This window comes from Bos javanicus, chromosome 16 (assembly GCF_032452875.1).
Source record: "Bos javanicus breed banteng chromosome 16, ARS-OSU_banteng_1.0, whole genome shotgun sequence".
Lineage (NCBI taxonomy): Eukaryota > Metazoa > Chordata > Mammalia > Artiodactyla > Bovidae > Bos > Bos javanicus.
In genome coordinates this window covers 65,346,957-65,361,969 of record NC_083883.1, presented here as the reverse complement: position 1 = coordinate 65,361,969, position 15,013 = coordinate 65,346,957, and the positions used below count along the sequence as shown (strand labels likewise).

The 15,013-nt window shown below is 49.2% G+C and overlaps 1 protein-coding gene across 5 annotated transcripts in view; it reads left to right on the top strand.

Annotated features, from left to right (window-relative positions):
- The window catches only part of NCF2 (neutrophil cytosolic factor 2), a 46,591-nt gene that overhangs the window by 14,899 nt on the left and 16,679 nt on the right, over positions 1 to 15,013 (top strand). For all 5 annotated transcript variants that reach the window (XM_061383445.1, XM_061383444.1, XM_061383441.1 and 2 more), the window contains 2 exons: positions 1,495 to 1,577; positions 9,691 to 9,799. In XM_061383445.1, coding sequence (XP_061239429.1) covers positions 1,495 to 1,577; positions 9,691 to 9,799 — 192 coding nt within the window. The remainder of the gene's footprint in view (positions 1 to 1,494; positions 1,578 to 9,690; positions 9,800 to 15,013) is intronic.

Sequence of the window (15,013 nt, the reverse complement as noted above, 5' to 3'; positions counted from 1 at the left end):
TTTTTAATATGATATCTAGGTTGGTCATAGCTTTTCTTCCAAGGAGCAAGCATCTTTTAATTTCATGGCTGCAGTCACCATCTGTAGTGATTTTAGGACATGTGTGGAATGTCATATTTCTCCACTGTTTTTCTCTCTCTCTCTCATATTCCCTACTATGGGGTTAAGCATTCCCAACAATCACTTTTTTGTATTGGTCGTGGTAAGCTGGAAAGGGTATAACTTTTGGATCAAACCCCAGCTCCGCCTGTCTCCGGGCTTTTTGGTCTTGGGAAGTCATGGACTTCGGTCTTTCAGCTTCTGGAGAGGCTAAGGATCTTGAAGATAAGTGAGGCATGAACTATTTTTTTAAGTTAGTTTTTGTTGGAATATAGTTGATTTACAATGTTGTGTTAGTTTCAGGTATACAATGATGTAAATCAGTTATACATGTGTATATGCATGTATATATACCCATTCTTTTTTAGGTTCTTTCCCTATATAGGAGGCATAGATTATTCAAGTCCTGTGTAACTTCACACCACTGTGTAAATGTTAGTCCTTATTTTTACCTTTCACTGCAAGTCTTTGCAAGGTGGTGTGGCTAGATGACTGACTCCCCAGCACCTTGAAGGGGACCCCCACAGCCATCCTTGCCCTGGGAAAGAGGGAGAGAGAAGCTTTGTGGAATACCCGCACAGCCTCAGGCTGCAGAGTGGGCAGATGGGAGCACGGGAGGACCCTCTACGTCTCACTGGAGGGAAGACAGTGGCCCCACCTCCTCTGGGGGTGGGGGGCTGCCCAGGGACTGAGCAAACAGAACCGCAGATCCCAGGGGCTATTGGAAACAAAGTGCACACTGTCAGAGGAGAGGTTGTCAGTCCGGCAGAGGGCCGGGTGCAGCTCAGCCAGCAGGGGATGTTGACTCCAGCCTCACCTCTCCTCTCGGGTCTCCCAACTGGCCCACTCCCCTGTCCCTCCCTCCTCCCCCTGCTCTAGGCTTCCCTTTGCTTTCTTTCGCTCTGGCATCTCATTCTCGCTGCCTTTCTTTGGTTTTATGCTTGAGTCCTTGCTCCTGGCATTTTAAATGCATTATTATTGTTATTATTTTAATTGTATGAGATTTCAAAACAGTGAACAAAATGGCAATAGGAACACACAGATCGATAATGATCTTAATTGTGTAATATCCTTATAATAAATTTATAAGATAAACGTATCCTGTAGATAACATTTTAATTAGGTTATATTCAAACTTGATGACTTTTATTAATCCTGATAGTAATCATGAAAGGGAGATATGCATATCCGCATTTTACAGAGGAGAAAACTAAAGTTCAAGGAGATTGGGCAACCTGTCTCATGCCATGCTGCTAGGAAGTGACAACACCAAGTACTCTGACCCCTAAGCCGCTTGTCATCTCCAAGACATCAACGGTTTTCCAGACCCTTCCTGCTTGCCGCACCCACTGGCTCATCTCACACCTACTTACCGCCTGACTGTTCCCTCCGCAGGCCTTCACCAAAAGCATTAACCGAGACAAGCACTTGGCAGTGTCCTACTTCCAACGAGGGATGCTCTATTACCAGATGGAGAAGTAAGTGGTCCAGCGTTGCACAAGCTGGGGGAGCGTGCAGAGAAACCCAGAGCGGGTCTTGGTGCTGCCAGACTTGGTGCTTGAGACGTGTCTCCTCAGCCTCTGTGGGGAAGCATGACGGGGCTTTCTCTGGGCAGTAACGCAATCAGTCACCACGAGGCAGAATCCCTGTCTGGGGAGGGAAGGCAGGCCTGCCGCCCAGCTACAGCTCACCATAAGGCTGCGTAACCATCACAGGCTGGGGATGGCACCCCACCGTTTCCTGAAGGGTCTCCTGGGCAGTTGAGGTTGTAAATACTGCAGCCATCAAGGGAGCACCCCTATTGTCTACTGCTGTGAGGTATTGAGCTCTCACACAATGACAAAGATCAGGAAACCACATCACAACGTCTCTTCCTTGGTGGGCTCCGCACTCTCCCTGCTGAGGGCCTGGGTTCAATCCCAGGTCAGACAACTACGATTCCACAGACCACATGGGCGTGGCCAATAAATAAATAAATAAAATCTTCATAGGTGATTGACTTAGATCTGGTTTAACAAAAAAAATACATTCCTGCAGAATGTATTTTCCAAAACCCAGTTTAATGCATTCAATGAGGCATAATTCAGTCACTAAAATGAGAACATAAACAATATTGTATGTACCAGAATATATTAATACAGATGAGTAGTGTTTGTCTTACTGTAGAAAGAAGTTCACAATATATACTAAATTAAAAGCAGATTTCAGAATAGTATCGTACAATCCCATTACCGTTTCACAGAATAGTCTGAAAGGCCATCGACCAAAATGTTTTCAGCAGTCCTCCCCAGCTGCTGAAATTAGAGAGATTTCCATCTTCTTCTGTCAGCTTTTCTGTATTTTTGGTTTGTTTATAGTCAACAGGAAATAATTAGTAAAAAGACAAATAGAAAATGAAAGTTAATCTCGAGTCCCACAGCCCTCCCCCAAATGCCCTAAAAACATACAAATAACAAAATATATTCTAAGCATTTGTTTAAAATGTAGGGGATGACTAACTGATCTTTTGTAGAAATAGTTCCCTGAGTGTGCACAAGTTCCAGAGAAGACAATTCAGCTCAGGCTAAGGAAGAACAGTTCAAACAGTAACATGTTAGCAGGGGCATGGTGTGTGTGTGTGCATAACAGATGAGGCAGGGCGTTGGTGGGATGGAGGGGAGGCTACAGAGAATGTCCAGGCACTGGGGAAGGGGTAGGCTGGGACTGGATCCTCTGGAACCCTGAAAGGCTTTGATCCTCCAGTTTAGTCAGAAACCAAGCCTGCCAGGCCACTGTGCAGAGCCGTTGCCATGGGCAACTACCAACCGCTCAGAGGACTTCTGGGATGTAGATGCGGTCATTTACCTGAATGAGTTAAGAGCAGGAGTGAAGTCTCCCAAAAGAAGAATCACAGACACAGAGGCTGTCTGGGAAGGGAAAGCCTTGAATAGAGAAAAGATACACAGGCCTTTACTTTCAATGGCATCATACCCCGTCTTCCTTCTTAACCCTCTTCTCCTTCTCAGTCCCCCTCCCCTCATCCCCACCAGCCTCAGGATGTATGGGACCTGTGAGCAGGTCTGAGCACAAAACCTCTTGTAGATCTCTAGAAGGACAAACTCTCAGGCCATCCTTGAATCAGCTCTAACAGCCTCACATGAGAAGAGACAGATGGCAAAGAAGGGAGGCTCCCAGAAGACATTTCTCCATGAAATGCCCAGAAATCCCAGAACCAGAAAGCCTCGTGTTTTGAGTGAGTCAAAAAGATCTTAATAAGATCCAGAAATCAGACTCAGGATTCAATTAGTCTGTGACTGGTAATCGTTAAATCTAAGAGAGAAATCTATCAAATTTTACCTTTAATTCAACAACTACTTATTAAGGAAATAACATAAATGAGACACGAGTCTGGGTCCTGAGCTGCCTTTTTTTTTCTTTTGCTCAATCCATAGGCTTTGGTGTCCTCCCCTCCACAAGACTCAGCTCTGTTTAAAATTTTTTTTAATTATTTTAATTTCTTTTTGGCTGTGCTGGGTCTTTGTTGTTGCATGCAGACTTTCTCTGATTGCAGCTAGCAGGGGCTACTCTTCATTGCGGTGTGTGGGCTTCTCATTGCGGTGGCTTCTCTTGTGGAGCACGGGCTCTAGGGCAGGCGGGCTTCAGTAGTTGTGGCTTCTGAGCACAAGAGCACAGGCTCAGCAGTTGTGACGCGTGGGCTTCGTTGCCCCTCAGCATGTGGAATCTTCCTGGACCTGGGATCAAACCTGTGTCCCCTGCATTGGCCAGTGGATACTCAACCACTAGACCACCAGGAAAGTCCAAGGTTCAGCTCTTGATGCTGCTGCTGCTGCTGCTAAGTCACTTCAGTCATGTCTGACTCTGTGTGACCCCATAGACCGCAGCCCACCAGGCTCCCCCGTCCCTGGGATTCTCCAGGCAAGAACACTGGAGTGGGTTGCCATTTCCTTCTCCAATGCATGAAAGTGAAAAGTGAAAGTGAAGTCGCTCAGTCGTGTCCGACTCTTAGCGACCCCATGGACTGCAGCCCACCAGGCTCCTCCATCCATGGGATTTTCCAGGCAAGAGTACTGGAGTGGGGTGCCATTGCCTTCTCCATCAGCTCTTGATGCTTTGTCCTCTTTTCATTGGTTGTTAAATAGCAAAATATATGGGCAATTTTCCCAGAAAAACACATGCAAGCACATACCTAATTTTATGTGCAATTTCAGGGGGTTTAGTGTCCCCTGAAAATCATACAAGAACCCTCACCCTCCCTTTCAGCACCATGCTGGTTTAGACCTCATTTTTTTTTTACCAGGACTATTGTACCATGGCTTCCCTAGCCACCACTCTTGCCTGCTTCAATGATAACCTAGAATGACCTTTTTAAAAAAAGAAATGTCATCTGCTGAAGAACCTCCAGTGGATCCTAGGATAAAGAGGAGCTTCCCTTGCCTGTTGCTCTCTGGTTCAGCAGCTGTCCACCCACTCACACCCTCCAATGTCTGCCCCAGGCACACTCACCCAGGTGACCACTCTCTTTTGTGCCTCCTTTGATTACAGCTGTCTCTCCGATGATAGATACTTGCCTGTATATTTGTCTCCTCCACTACTCGTGAGGGGAGAATCCTTATTCACTCTTGTATTTCAGTATCTAGTACAGTATTAATAAATGCTTATGGGAGTAAATAAACAAGGGGGTGAAATATAGTCTCTGCTTCTAGGAACTTAGAGGGTTTCCCTGGTGGCCCAGATGGTAAAGAATCTGCCTGCGATGCAAGAGACCTGGGTTCGATCCCTGGGTCAGGAAGATCCCCTGAAGGACGGCATGGCAACCTACTCCAGTATTCTGGCCTGGAGAATTTTGTGGACTGAGGAGCCTGGCAGGCTACAGTCCATGGGGTTGCAAAGAATCGGACACGACTGAGCAACTATCACTTCACACTTTCAAGGAACTTATGTATTAAAAAGGAGAAGCAGGTCACAAACACTAGATCTATTACGCAGGGCACAATGGGACAGGTGCTATGGGAGAGGTCTTTAGATAAGTGCCTATGCGGACCTGGAGCTATCGCTTCTCAGTCATGGGTTAGGATGACCCTCAGATCACTACAGGGTTTGTTTTAAGGTGCTAATGTTATGGGTGTTTCTTCTCTCAGTTTTTCCCACTTTCAGATGTTGGGTTGTTCATCTGTCATTATAAATTTCCACCAGAATAAAGTTAGAGTTGTTCTGCCCAGGCAGGTCAGGTCTGAGGGATGTCTCATCTCTCTAACCCCCACCTTGTCATTCAAAAGGAGATGGGATTTCAAGGTACCTTTCAGATCCCAACCTTATAAATCTTGCATGTGTACACGCTCAGTCATGTCAGATCCTTTGTGACCCTATGGACTGTTGCCCACTGTAAACTCCTCTCTACGTGGGATTGGATTGGATGTGGATTGCCATTTCCTACTCCAGGGGATCTTCCCGACCCAGGGATTGAACCGGTGGCTCCTGCATTGCAGGCAGATTTCTTTACCATCTGAGTCATCTGGGCAGCCCCTTGTACATTTTAGGGCCCTGAAAATATGGCCAGGCCCTTTCGATGGAGCTGCTCAAAGAGGCGACGCAGCAGTCTTTTCCCTGACTTCTGAATGGGCAAGGGCATGTCCCCAGGCCCCGGCATGGAGACATGTGATGCTTCAACCCCTTTCAGCTGGCTCAGTCTCTCTCCATTACCCGAGTGGGGACTGCAGGGACTGCAGGATTCTAGTCTACAGGCTGGCACTGGCAGTGCAGGAGTAATTGGGAATTTCAGTGGTTACTAAGGAAAAAACCTTTCTAGGGAGTGTTACAGAAACGAGGGTAATAAACCCTCTCCGGCTCAGAGCTGGGGAGAAGCATTAGCCAGTCAGCAGCTGCGCTGGTGAGCTGAGAAGACACCAGGTGGAGTGCCCTTCAGGTGTCTGCTCAGGTCCTGCCCAGCAGAACCAGGGGAAGATGCCAGCTCCTTGGCCTCGCGGGGGATGCTGCGAGCTCCAAATGGCATGGAGGAAACCTCCTGCCGGAGGGCTGGAAAGAGGCAGGGGCTGTGCTGCCTGCCTCCCAGCGCAGAGGACTGAAGGCTATTTTGGATTTCTCATACTGAGCTTTTTCAGACCCTGGGCATCGGGAAGCAGAGCTGTGCATCAGAGCACACGCTCCAGGGGAGCTGCTCTGGGTAAACAAGGCAGCTGAGGAGAGGCCTTCAGGGCGATGCTGTCAAAGACGTTTAAAAACAGACACCTAGCAGGGGTGTTTTAAACACGAAGCAAGCCTTTTTAATAACATCAGTCCTTTCTTTCTCCGTCCTACTGGGCCCGGATCTTTAGCCATCTTGCTGGGCAGAATTAGGAGGAGTTGGGCTCACTCAATCCTAGGTAGACCCAGGCGGTGCTCCTTCACAGCTGAAACTCATCTGCTGAGGGAGGCAGGCACACCGGCAGGTGACTGCAGACAGAGCCCCACGGGCCCTCCGAGGACCTTCAGTGCACTCACAAACAGGCAGTGGAACACGATGGAAATCCCATCTGCCCAGGAAACAGGACACCTGCGTTTCTGCCCGCCGCCCGCCTTTTTGGCTCAGTGAATCAGAGCCAGTCACCGGCTATGTTCCAGCTTAGAAGGCACAAGAATGCTTCTCCTCTCCCTCTTCAAGGAAATGCCTAAAAGGGTGTGTAAATGACTTGAGATGCTTAAGGAATGGCCGGAATGCTTGTGAAAAGTTTGGTGGCCCAGACAGTAAAGAATCTGCCTTTAATGTGGGAGACCTGGGTTCGATCCCTGAGTCGGGAAGGCTACCCACTCCAGTATTCTTGCCTGAAAAATCCCATGGACCGAGGAGCCTGGCAGGCTACAGTCCATGGGGTCACAAAGCGTTGGACAGGACTGAGCAACTTCACTTATTAACAAAGATATGTTAGAGGAAGCCATCCTTCTGTTTCCAACCCAGGCTGTCTGCTCCTGTCACTCCTGCAGCCCCTGTGGCTGTGGGAGTCACTGCCAACCAAATGATGACAGAATGTCCAGCTTTCCCCGGCCACCCTGGGATCTCTCAGCCAGGCCGCCCTCCTGGTCAGCTTCCAGTTTCCCTGACATGAGCGTTCTGGCTTCTACAGCCATGTATTTTTTAAAAAAATGTTTCATTTATTTATTTGTCTGCACCGGGTCCCGATTGCAGGACGTGGGATCTTTGATTTTCATTATGTCATCTGGGATCTTCAGTTGTGGCAAGCGAGATCTAGTTCCCTGACCAGGGATCAAACTCCAGCCCCCTGCATTGAGAGTGTGGAGTCTTAGCCACTGGACCAACCAGGGAAGTCCCAACAACTGTGTATTGTTATCTCCTGAGAACAGTTAATACAGCATATGGTATTAAGTAGGCATGCAGTAAGGGCTTCCCAGGTGATACCAGTGGTAAAGAATCCGCCGCCGATTCAGGAGACATAAGAGACGCGGGTTCCATGCCTGGGTCGGGAAGACTCCCTGGAGGAAGGCACAGCCATCCACTGCAGAACACTTACCTGGAGAATCCCCATGGACAGAGGAGCCTGGCGGGCTATAGTCTGAGGGGTCGCACAGAGTAGGACACGACTGAAGTGACTTAGCGTGCGTACATGCAAGCATGTAATAGAAGATTGGTGTGTGAATTTAGTTGCCGGGTTTAGAGCTGGAAATATATATATATATCTCTCTCGGAGAAGGCAATGGCACCCCACTCCAGTACTGTGGCCCGGAAAATCCCATGGACGGAGGAGCCTGGTGGGCTGCAGTCCATGGGGTCGCTAAGGGTCGGACATGACTGAGCGACTTCACTTTCACTTTCCTGCATTGGAGAAGGAAATGGCAACCCACTCCAGTGTTCTTGCCTGGAGAATCCCAGGGACAGGGGAGCCTGGTGGGCTGCCGTCTCTGGGGTCGCACAGAGTCGGACGCGACTGAAGCGACTTAGCAGCAGCAGCAGCAGTAAGGGGCAGAAGCAGGACTCCAGTCCACGTGGGTTTGACTTCAGAAATTAGATCCAGGACCACATACTCGGAAGCGCCTGATGTGCTATGCTCCCTGAATATAATATATCCCTTGCGCACAATGCACTCCTTATAATATCCATGTGGAGTGAGGCCAGGGAGGCAGTCTGCCAGGGTCTCCCAGTTAGTGGCAGGGCTGGTGGACCTGGTCCCAGTCCCTTGGCCGCTGTCCTCGGGCACCTTCGTTACCCACACCGCCTCTCGAGGGTCCCCACCAGCCTGTGTTCACATTCCAGGCTTGTCTCCAAGAGAAGCCACAAGTGGCAACTCTGGGTCAGATGGTGGCTGAGGGACGTTTGGTTTAGTTGCCCGGTGGGAGCCACACAGACAGGCAAATTTGTTCCTGCCAAACCGGGGGCTGGGCTGGGGCTGGGGCTAGCTTGATTTTTGCTGCTTCTATCCCCTGCTGCCCAGCAATGGCTCCCTCCCACCAGGGCCTCTGTGTTGATCAGAGGCAGGCCAAGCAGGCCTGGCCTTAGGTCCTGCCCACACCCTGATGGGCACTATTGGTGTGGTCAGCCCCATTCTCTGCTACCAAGCCAATGACAGCCATCCCGATCCACCTCAAGCCAGTCAGCACAACGCCAACCCAATGGAGCTGAAGGCCAGTGCCAGGAGCAGGGTTAGAGATGCCGTCTGGGGACTTGCTTGGTGGTCCAGTGGTGAAGACTCTGCCTTGCCATGCAAGGGATGCTGGTTCGATCCTGAGTCTGAGATCCCACGTGCCATGGGGCAACTAAACCCGTGTGTTGCAGCTACTGAGCCCGTGCTCTAGAGCCTGAGAGCTGCACCTACTGAAACCTGCATGCCTACAGCCGCTGCTACACAACAAAAGAAGCCACCGCAATGAGAAGCCTGCTCACTGCAGCTACACCGTAGCTCCGACTCGTTGCAACCAGCCCGTGTGCAGCAACCAAGACCCAGCACAGCCAAAAATTAAATACACAAAAATCTAAAACATTTTTATTCTTAACTTTTACCAAGAAAAAAAAAAAAAAGGGCTCTCTGGCTTAAGTGATGGTTTGTCTTTTTTCCTAAAGTATGTGGAAGAGGAGGAGGGGACAGCCACAAACCAAGAGCTAAGAACTCAAAAAAAGCTGAAGGAGAAGGTTCTGGGCAGGAGGGTGACATCAGTGGCCTTGAGGAAGGGCCCCTGGGAGCTGCGTCAGGCTGGCCTGGCTGCCTGGTGGGGGATGAATCAGCTCCATGGAGACACGGGGTGACAGGTGCTGCTCTGCTTGGAGCTCTCTGGGGAGATCGAGGCTCTTTCAGAAAGTGACAGGCTGGTTGTCAGAAAGGTGGGGGCTGTGTGCAGTCAGCAGACAGAGATCCCTGTGGCGGCCTGAGACTGGAAGGCCTGCAGTGTTGCTGGGATGCACGACTCCGGGGGCGCTGTTCACACCAAGTTCTACAGAATCCTGGGGTCAGCGTTGGCGAAAAACTAGAGCAGGTCAAAAAGGATTGAAAAGACTTCTTGTCCCAGTGAAACAGATGGATGAAAGGAAACAGACACACACTTCATTCTTTTTTTCCTCCTTTCCCTGAACTGGCTTCTTTTCTGCAGATATGATTCCGCCATTAAAGACCTTAAGGAGGCTTTGACTCAGCTTCGAGGGAACCAGCTGATTGACTACAAGATCCTGGGGCTACAGTTCAAGCTGTTTGCCTGTGAGGTGAGGAGCGGAGGGCCCAGCCTGGGGAGTGGTGGGCTGCGGCTGAGGGGAAGCTGACAGCTCAGATGCACAGCCATCTGTTGACACTTCTAGGAGCCCGAAGAAGGCATTTTGCATCCCCTCCCTTGGGACTCAGATTTACCCTTAAGAAAAAACTCAGAACCATTTGCTTGGGGCTCCTAATGGAGTCTTCAGTTACCTGAATGCATGGATTTTGTTAACATGAGGCTCAAAGGACCATGTAGAAATGAGTTTGCTGGATTCTCTGAAGGGAGGCTTGGCTGGACATGAGTGTGTTGGTCTGTGAAAGTGTTCGTGTGTATATGTGTTAGTTGCTCAGTCGTGTCTGACTCTTTGCAACCCCATGGACTAGTTCGCCAGGCTCCTCTGTCCATGGGATTCTCCAGGCAAGAACACTGGAGTAGGTTGCCATTCCCTTCTCCAGGGGATCTTCCCAAGCCAGGGATTGAACCCAGATCTCCCGCATTGCAGGCAGAGTGTTAACCATCTAAGCCACCAGAGAAGCCTGAAATATTCATAATAATTTGCATGATTCAGGTTGACAGGGTGTTTTCTCAGCATTATACTAACAAATCAAAAGTCACAGAGGTCTCTGCCCTAGTGAAGCTTCCTTTGCAGCAAAAAACAAAGCAAATCAAAAGACAACAACAAAACAAAGAAACAAAATCACAGGTTCACTCTCCATGCAGAAACTGCTTTACCCTGGCTCGGTTCCAAAGTTCACACACTTTGCGATGAATGGTGTGGCCTCGTGTACTTGGTTAATACCCAGAGAAAGAGTGAGGATCATTTAGCACCAACCTGTACCCTCCTGGTCAAAGAACAGCTCAGAGCACACAGTTAGGAAAGGTCTTCGCAGAAGGGTATCATGTTCTATATCACCAAGATGGAGATACATGACTGGCTTTCACGTTCCTGTACAGGTTCATGTACTTTTCCAGCCAACCCTCCCCACTCTCATTCTAAACCCCTAATATACACCAGTAACTTTAAAACTAATATCCCTGCAAACATAGATTTTTACTTAGCAGAATCAGTGAAAAAAAGCCCCCTTGCTTGAGTTTCTCAGGCAGAAGAAGCCCAGTGTTCCCAGGGTCACTTAGGGCTAATAATAGAGTCCACAGCTGCCTGCGCCCCTGGGGACACGTGTCTCCATCCAGCCCCGCCACAGGATAGCAACTTCAGTTCTCCTTGTCTAGGGAAATGAGGCTCTTTGGTGGGCTGGCGTTAGGCCAGCTTCCAGTGTGCAGTCTCTCAACTGTGGTCCTTTTGATGTGTTGGACAAGTTCATTCTTTGTTCTGGGGACTGGCCTGTGCCTCGTAGGATGTTGAGCTACATCCCTGGCTTATACTCACTAGATGCCTGTAGCAACCCATTCCCAGGGTGACAATCGAAAATATCTCTAGACGCTGTGGATCACCCCAGATTGAGAATCATTTACACTAATTAAAGGGTTGAGGGACCAAGAAGCTCTGGAGAAAGCATCCTAAAAAAGTGGCATCAAAGCAGAACTCCATGGGAGGAATGTTCCCCCTGCAGCTGGAGTTGAAATGACCCAGGGGGCAGGAAATCCTGGCTGTGCCGTCCTCTCTGCCAGGGAGGCTGGACTTTTCAGGGTCCCATCTGCCACCTGGGACACTTCAGTCACTTCACTAATTATAAGACCACCCCTCCCTTCCCATCAGAATTCTGAGAAATCATACCAGAAAAGAGTCTCAGGCTTTTCCCAGTCATGGAGTCATAAAAACCTGTTGCTAGAGAAGGTCTTAAGAGTAGGTGTCTGAGAACCAAGCGGGAAGTTTTAAATGGCCTCAAGGTCTCCTTTCTTCCTGCATGCATGTTCTCGGGGGTGGATCAGGCCAGTCAAGCATGTTTGCAGGCAGCAACAGCTCCCTGAGGCTAAAAATAGCCCAGGAAGGGAGTCTAGTTCTCCACTTCTGGGCTTGGTCCCTGTCCCCGTCGTTCAGCACCAGCCAACTAACTATGGGAGAACCAGCCTTGCCACCATACATGTTGTTCAATTGCTCAGTCGTGTCTGACTCTCTATGACCCCATGGACTGCAGCCCGCCAGGCTTCCCTGTCCTTCACTAGGTCCCAGAGTTTGTTCAAACTCATGTCCATTGAGATGATGATGCCATCCAACCATCTCATCCTCTGTCACCCCCTTCACCGCCTGCCCTTAATCTTTCCCAGCATCAGGGTCTTTTCCAATGAGTCAGCTCTTCGCATCAGGTGTCAAAGTATTGAAGCTTCAGCTTCCACATCAATTGTTCCGATCAATCTTCAGGGTTGATTTCCTTTAGGATTGAGTGTTTGATCTCCTTGCTGTCCAAGGGACTCTCAAGAGAGTTTTCTAGCACCACAGTTTGAAAGCATTAATTCTTCGGTGTTCAGCCTTCTTTATGGTCCAACTCTCACATCCATACTTGCCTAAATAAACAGTCCTCTTCTATTCTGGATGAGGCCCGGGGCCAATCACAGTGTAGGTGGCAGACTGGTATTGAGAAGTGTAATAGTTTTCCACTGTGTGATAGTCGCTCAGTCGTGTCCAACTCTCTGCGACCCCATAGACTGTAGTCTGCCAGGGATTCTCCAGGCAAGAACACTGGAATGGGTTGCTATTTCCTTCTCCAGTTTTCCACTGCTGAATAGCAAATTGCTGTAAAACAGAGTTGCTTAAAACAATCTGGGCTTCCCTGGTGGCTCAGCTGGTAAAGAATCTACCTGCAATGCTGGAGACCTGGGTTCTGTCCCTGGGTTGGAAATATCCTCTGGAGAAGGGGATGGCTATCCACTCCAGTATTCTGCCCTGGAGAGTTCCATGGACTATTGTCCACGGGTCGCAAAGAGTCAGATGCAACTGAGTGACTTTCACTTAAAACAATTCTCTCATGGTTTCGGGCATCAGGAACCAGAGGCCCTCAGGAGGTTGCAGTAGAGATGTTGGTAGGGGTGCCATCATCTGAAAGCCTGACCGGGGCCAAAGGATCTACTTCCAAGGTGACTTAGGTACCTGGCGAGTTAGGGTTACTTCTTGGTAGGAGGCCTCAGTTTTTTGCCACTTGAACCTCTCCCTAAGGCTGCCTGAGTCCTGTCATGATATGGTAGCTGGCTTTCCCCAGAGGAAATAATGATCCAAGAGGAACTGATACAGAGTGTTGATGTCTTTTCTAACCTAACCTCAAATGTCACATTATGGAAACCTCTCATTTGCATAATATTCTATTTGCTACACATTCAGCTCCCTTGGATGCGGAAGGGACCACACAGGTGGGTGAGTACCAAGAGGTGAGAATCACTGGTGCTGACTCGGAAGCTGGTTGCACTAAAGCAAGGACTTTGGGATCAGAGAGAGAGGGATCAGATCCCAGCCCAACACTTCCTAGTCTTATACACCTTGGTGAATTCAGTGTCATTTCTGAGCCCCGGGCTCCTTCTCATCTGTAAAGAAAGGCTGAGTAGTTACCCTATACACATTCGCTAACACTTTCATTCATTTTTGCATATGTTTATAATGTCTGCTAGGGCTTCCCAGGTGGCTCCGTGGTAAACAATCCACCTGTCAACGGAGGAAATGCAGGTTCCATCCCCGGGTTGGGAAGATCCCCTGGAGGAGGAAACAGCAGCCCACTCCAGTATCCTTGTCTGGAGAATCCCATGGGCAGAGGCACCTGGCGGGCTATAGTCCAAGCGGCCACAAAGATCTGGACATGACTGAGCGTCACATAATGCCAACTAGGGTCAGGCATTAGAGGCCCAAGGGGCCACAAGGTGTCAGCAGCCAAACACCCGTGGTCACGCGTAATGTGAGGCGATTGGGTTAGGAGGAGAAAAGTGCTAGGGAAGGATTCTGGAAGCACAGAAGTGAGGCCCCTACCTTGTATGCTGGTTGTGTGGCTTAGAGATAATGCAGATAAAGTGCTTGGCCCATAGTGGTGGTCAGTAAATCATATCAATGATCATGATAAAGACGACAGACAGCACTGATTTCCAGTGCTGATTTCCCCGAGTTCTTCATAGATTTAGCTTTGTGACTACAAAGAATCCCCAGATGGTATCAGTCAGCAAACCCAGCCCTGTGGTCTTCCCCCAAATCACATGGGCATTGTCACCCTCCCCGAGAAGGCAGGCAAGACCTCTGTGCTCAGCCTCCCAGCAAGTCCCAAGATAGTTCCGCAGATAACAGTGATGATAGTAGTGAAGAGCTCTAAAGCACCCACCACGTGCCAATTAAACACAGTGCTTTACATGAATTCTTCATTCCTTACAAAAATCTGGAGGCAGGAAACGTTATTATCATCATTTTATAATGATGAGGCCACATAGCAGAAAATAGCCCTGGGATCCCTCCACTGCACTGCCTCCATGCGTTACTGCTTAGAAGGCCAACAGTCCCCTTCTCCAACGAGGCCCCAGGTGACCAGCTGTATCTCCTCTCTGAAGCCCTGGAGAACCGCCCACACCCCACCCCAGGGCATCAGGCTGTGACTCCTATCACTCCGACCTGTGAGAAGCCTGCAGCAGCTCCTGGTCACTTAGTCATCCTCCATACATGATGTGAGGAGCCCTAAGAACTGGCTACACTGTCATTAAATAGAAGTAAGTTAGGGATTTCCCTGGTGGTCCAGTGGTTGAGACTTTGCCTTCCAATGCAGGGGGCGTGGGTTTGAGCCCTGGTCAGGGAGCTAAGAGTTCACATGTCTCAGGGCCAAAAAAACCCAAAAATCTAAAACAGAAGCAATGTTGTAACAAATTCAATAGAGGTTTTAAAAACAGTCCACGTGAAAAAAAAATCTTAAAAAAGGTAAAGTAAACCCTGCTTATTAGTTGCCATCTTGATTTCCTTCCACTCCAGGTGAAGCGTTGCCCTGGGTCTGTATTGGGTCTCTTTCCAGCTCCAGCGAACTCTTGCCCATAGAGCTTCCTCCTGCCCATATGACTACATTACATCTTGTTACTCCTAGGTTCTAGAATGGGTTCTGTGGATGTAGAACCCTCTGTCTCTCCATCCCACATCGTCCGGTCTTTGAGCCCAGGACCAGTGGCAGGAGCCGGTCTGGGAGGCCACAGCATGTATTTTACCCCCAGCTCTTCAAGGGGCCTTGAACACGTCACTGCTGTCCATACCAAAACCACACAATAGCTCTAGCCCACTCCTGACCTCCTTGGTTGTTGAAGGAACGCACACGAT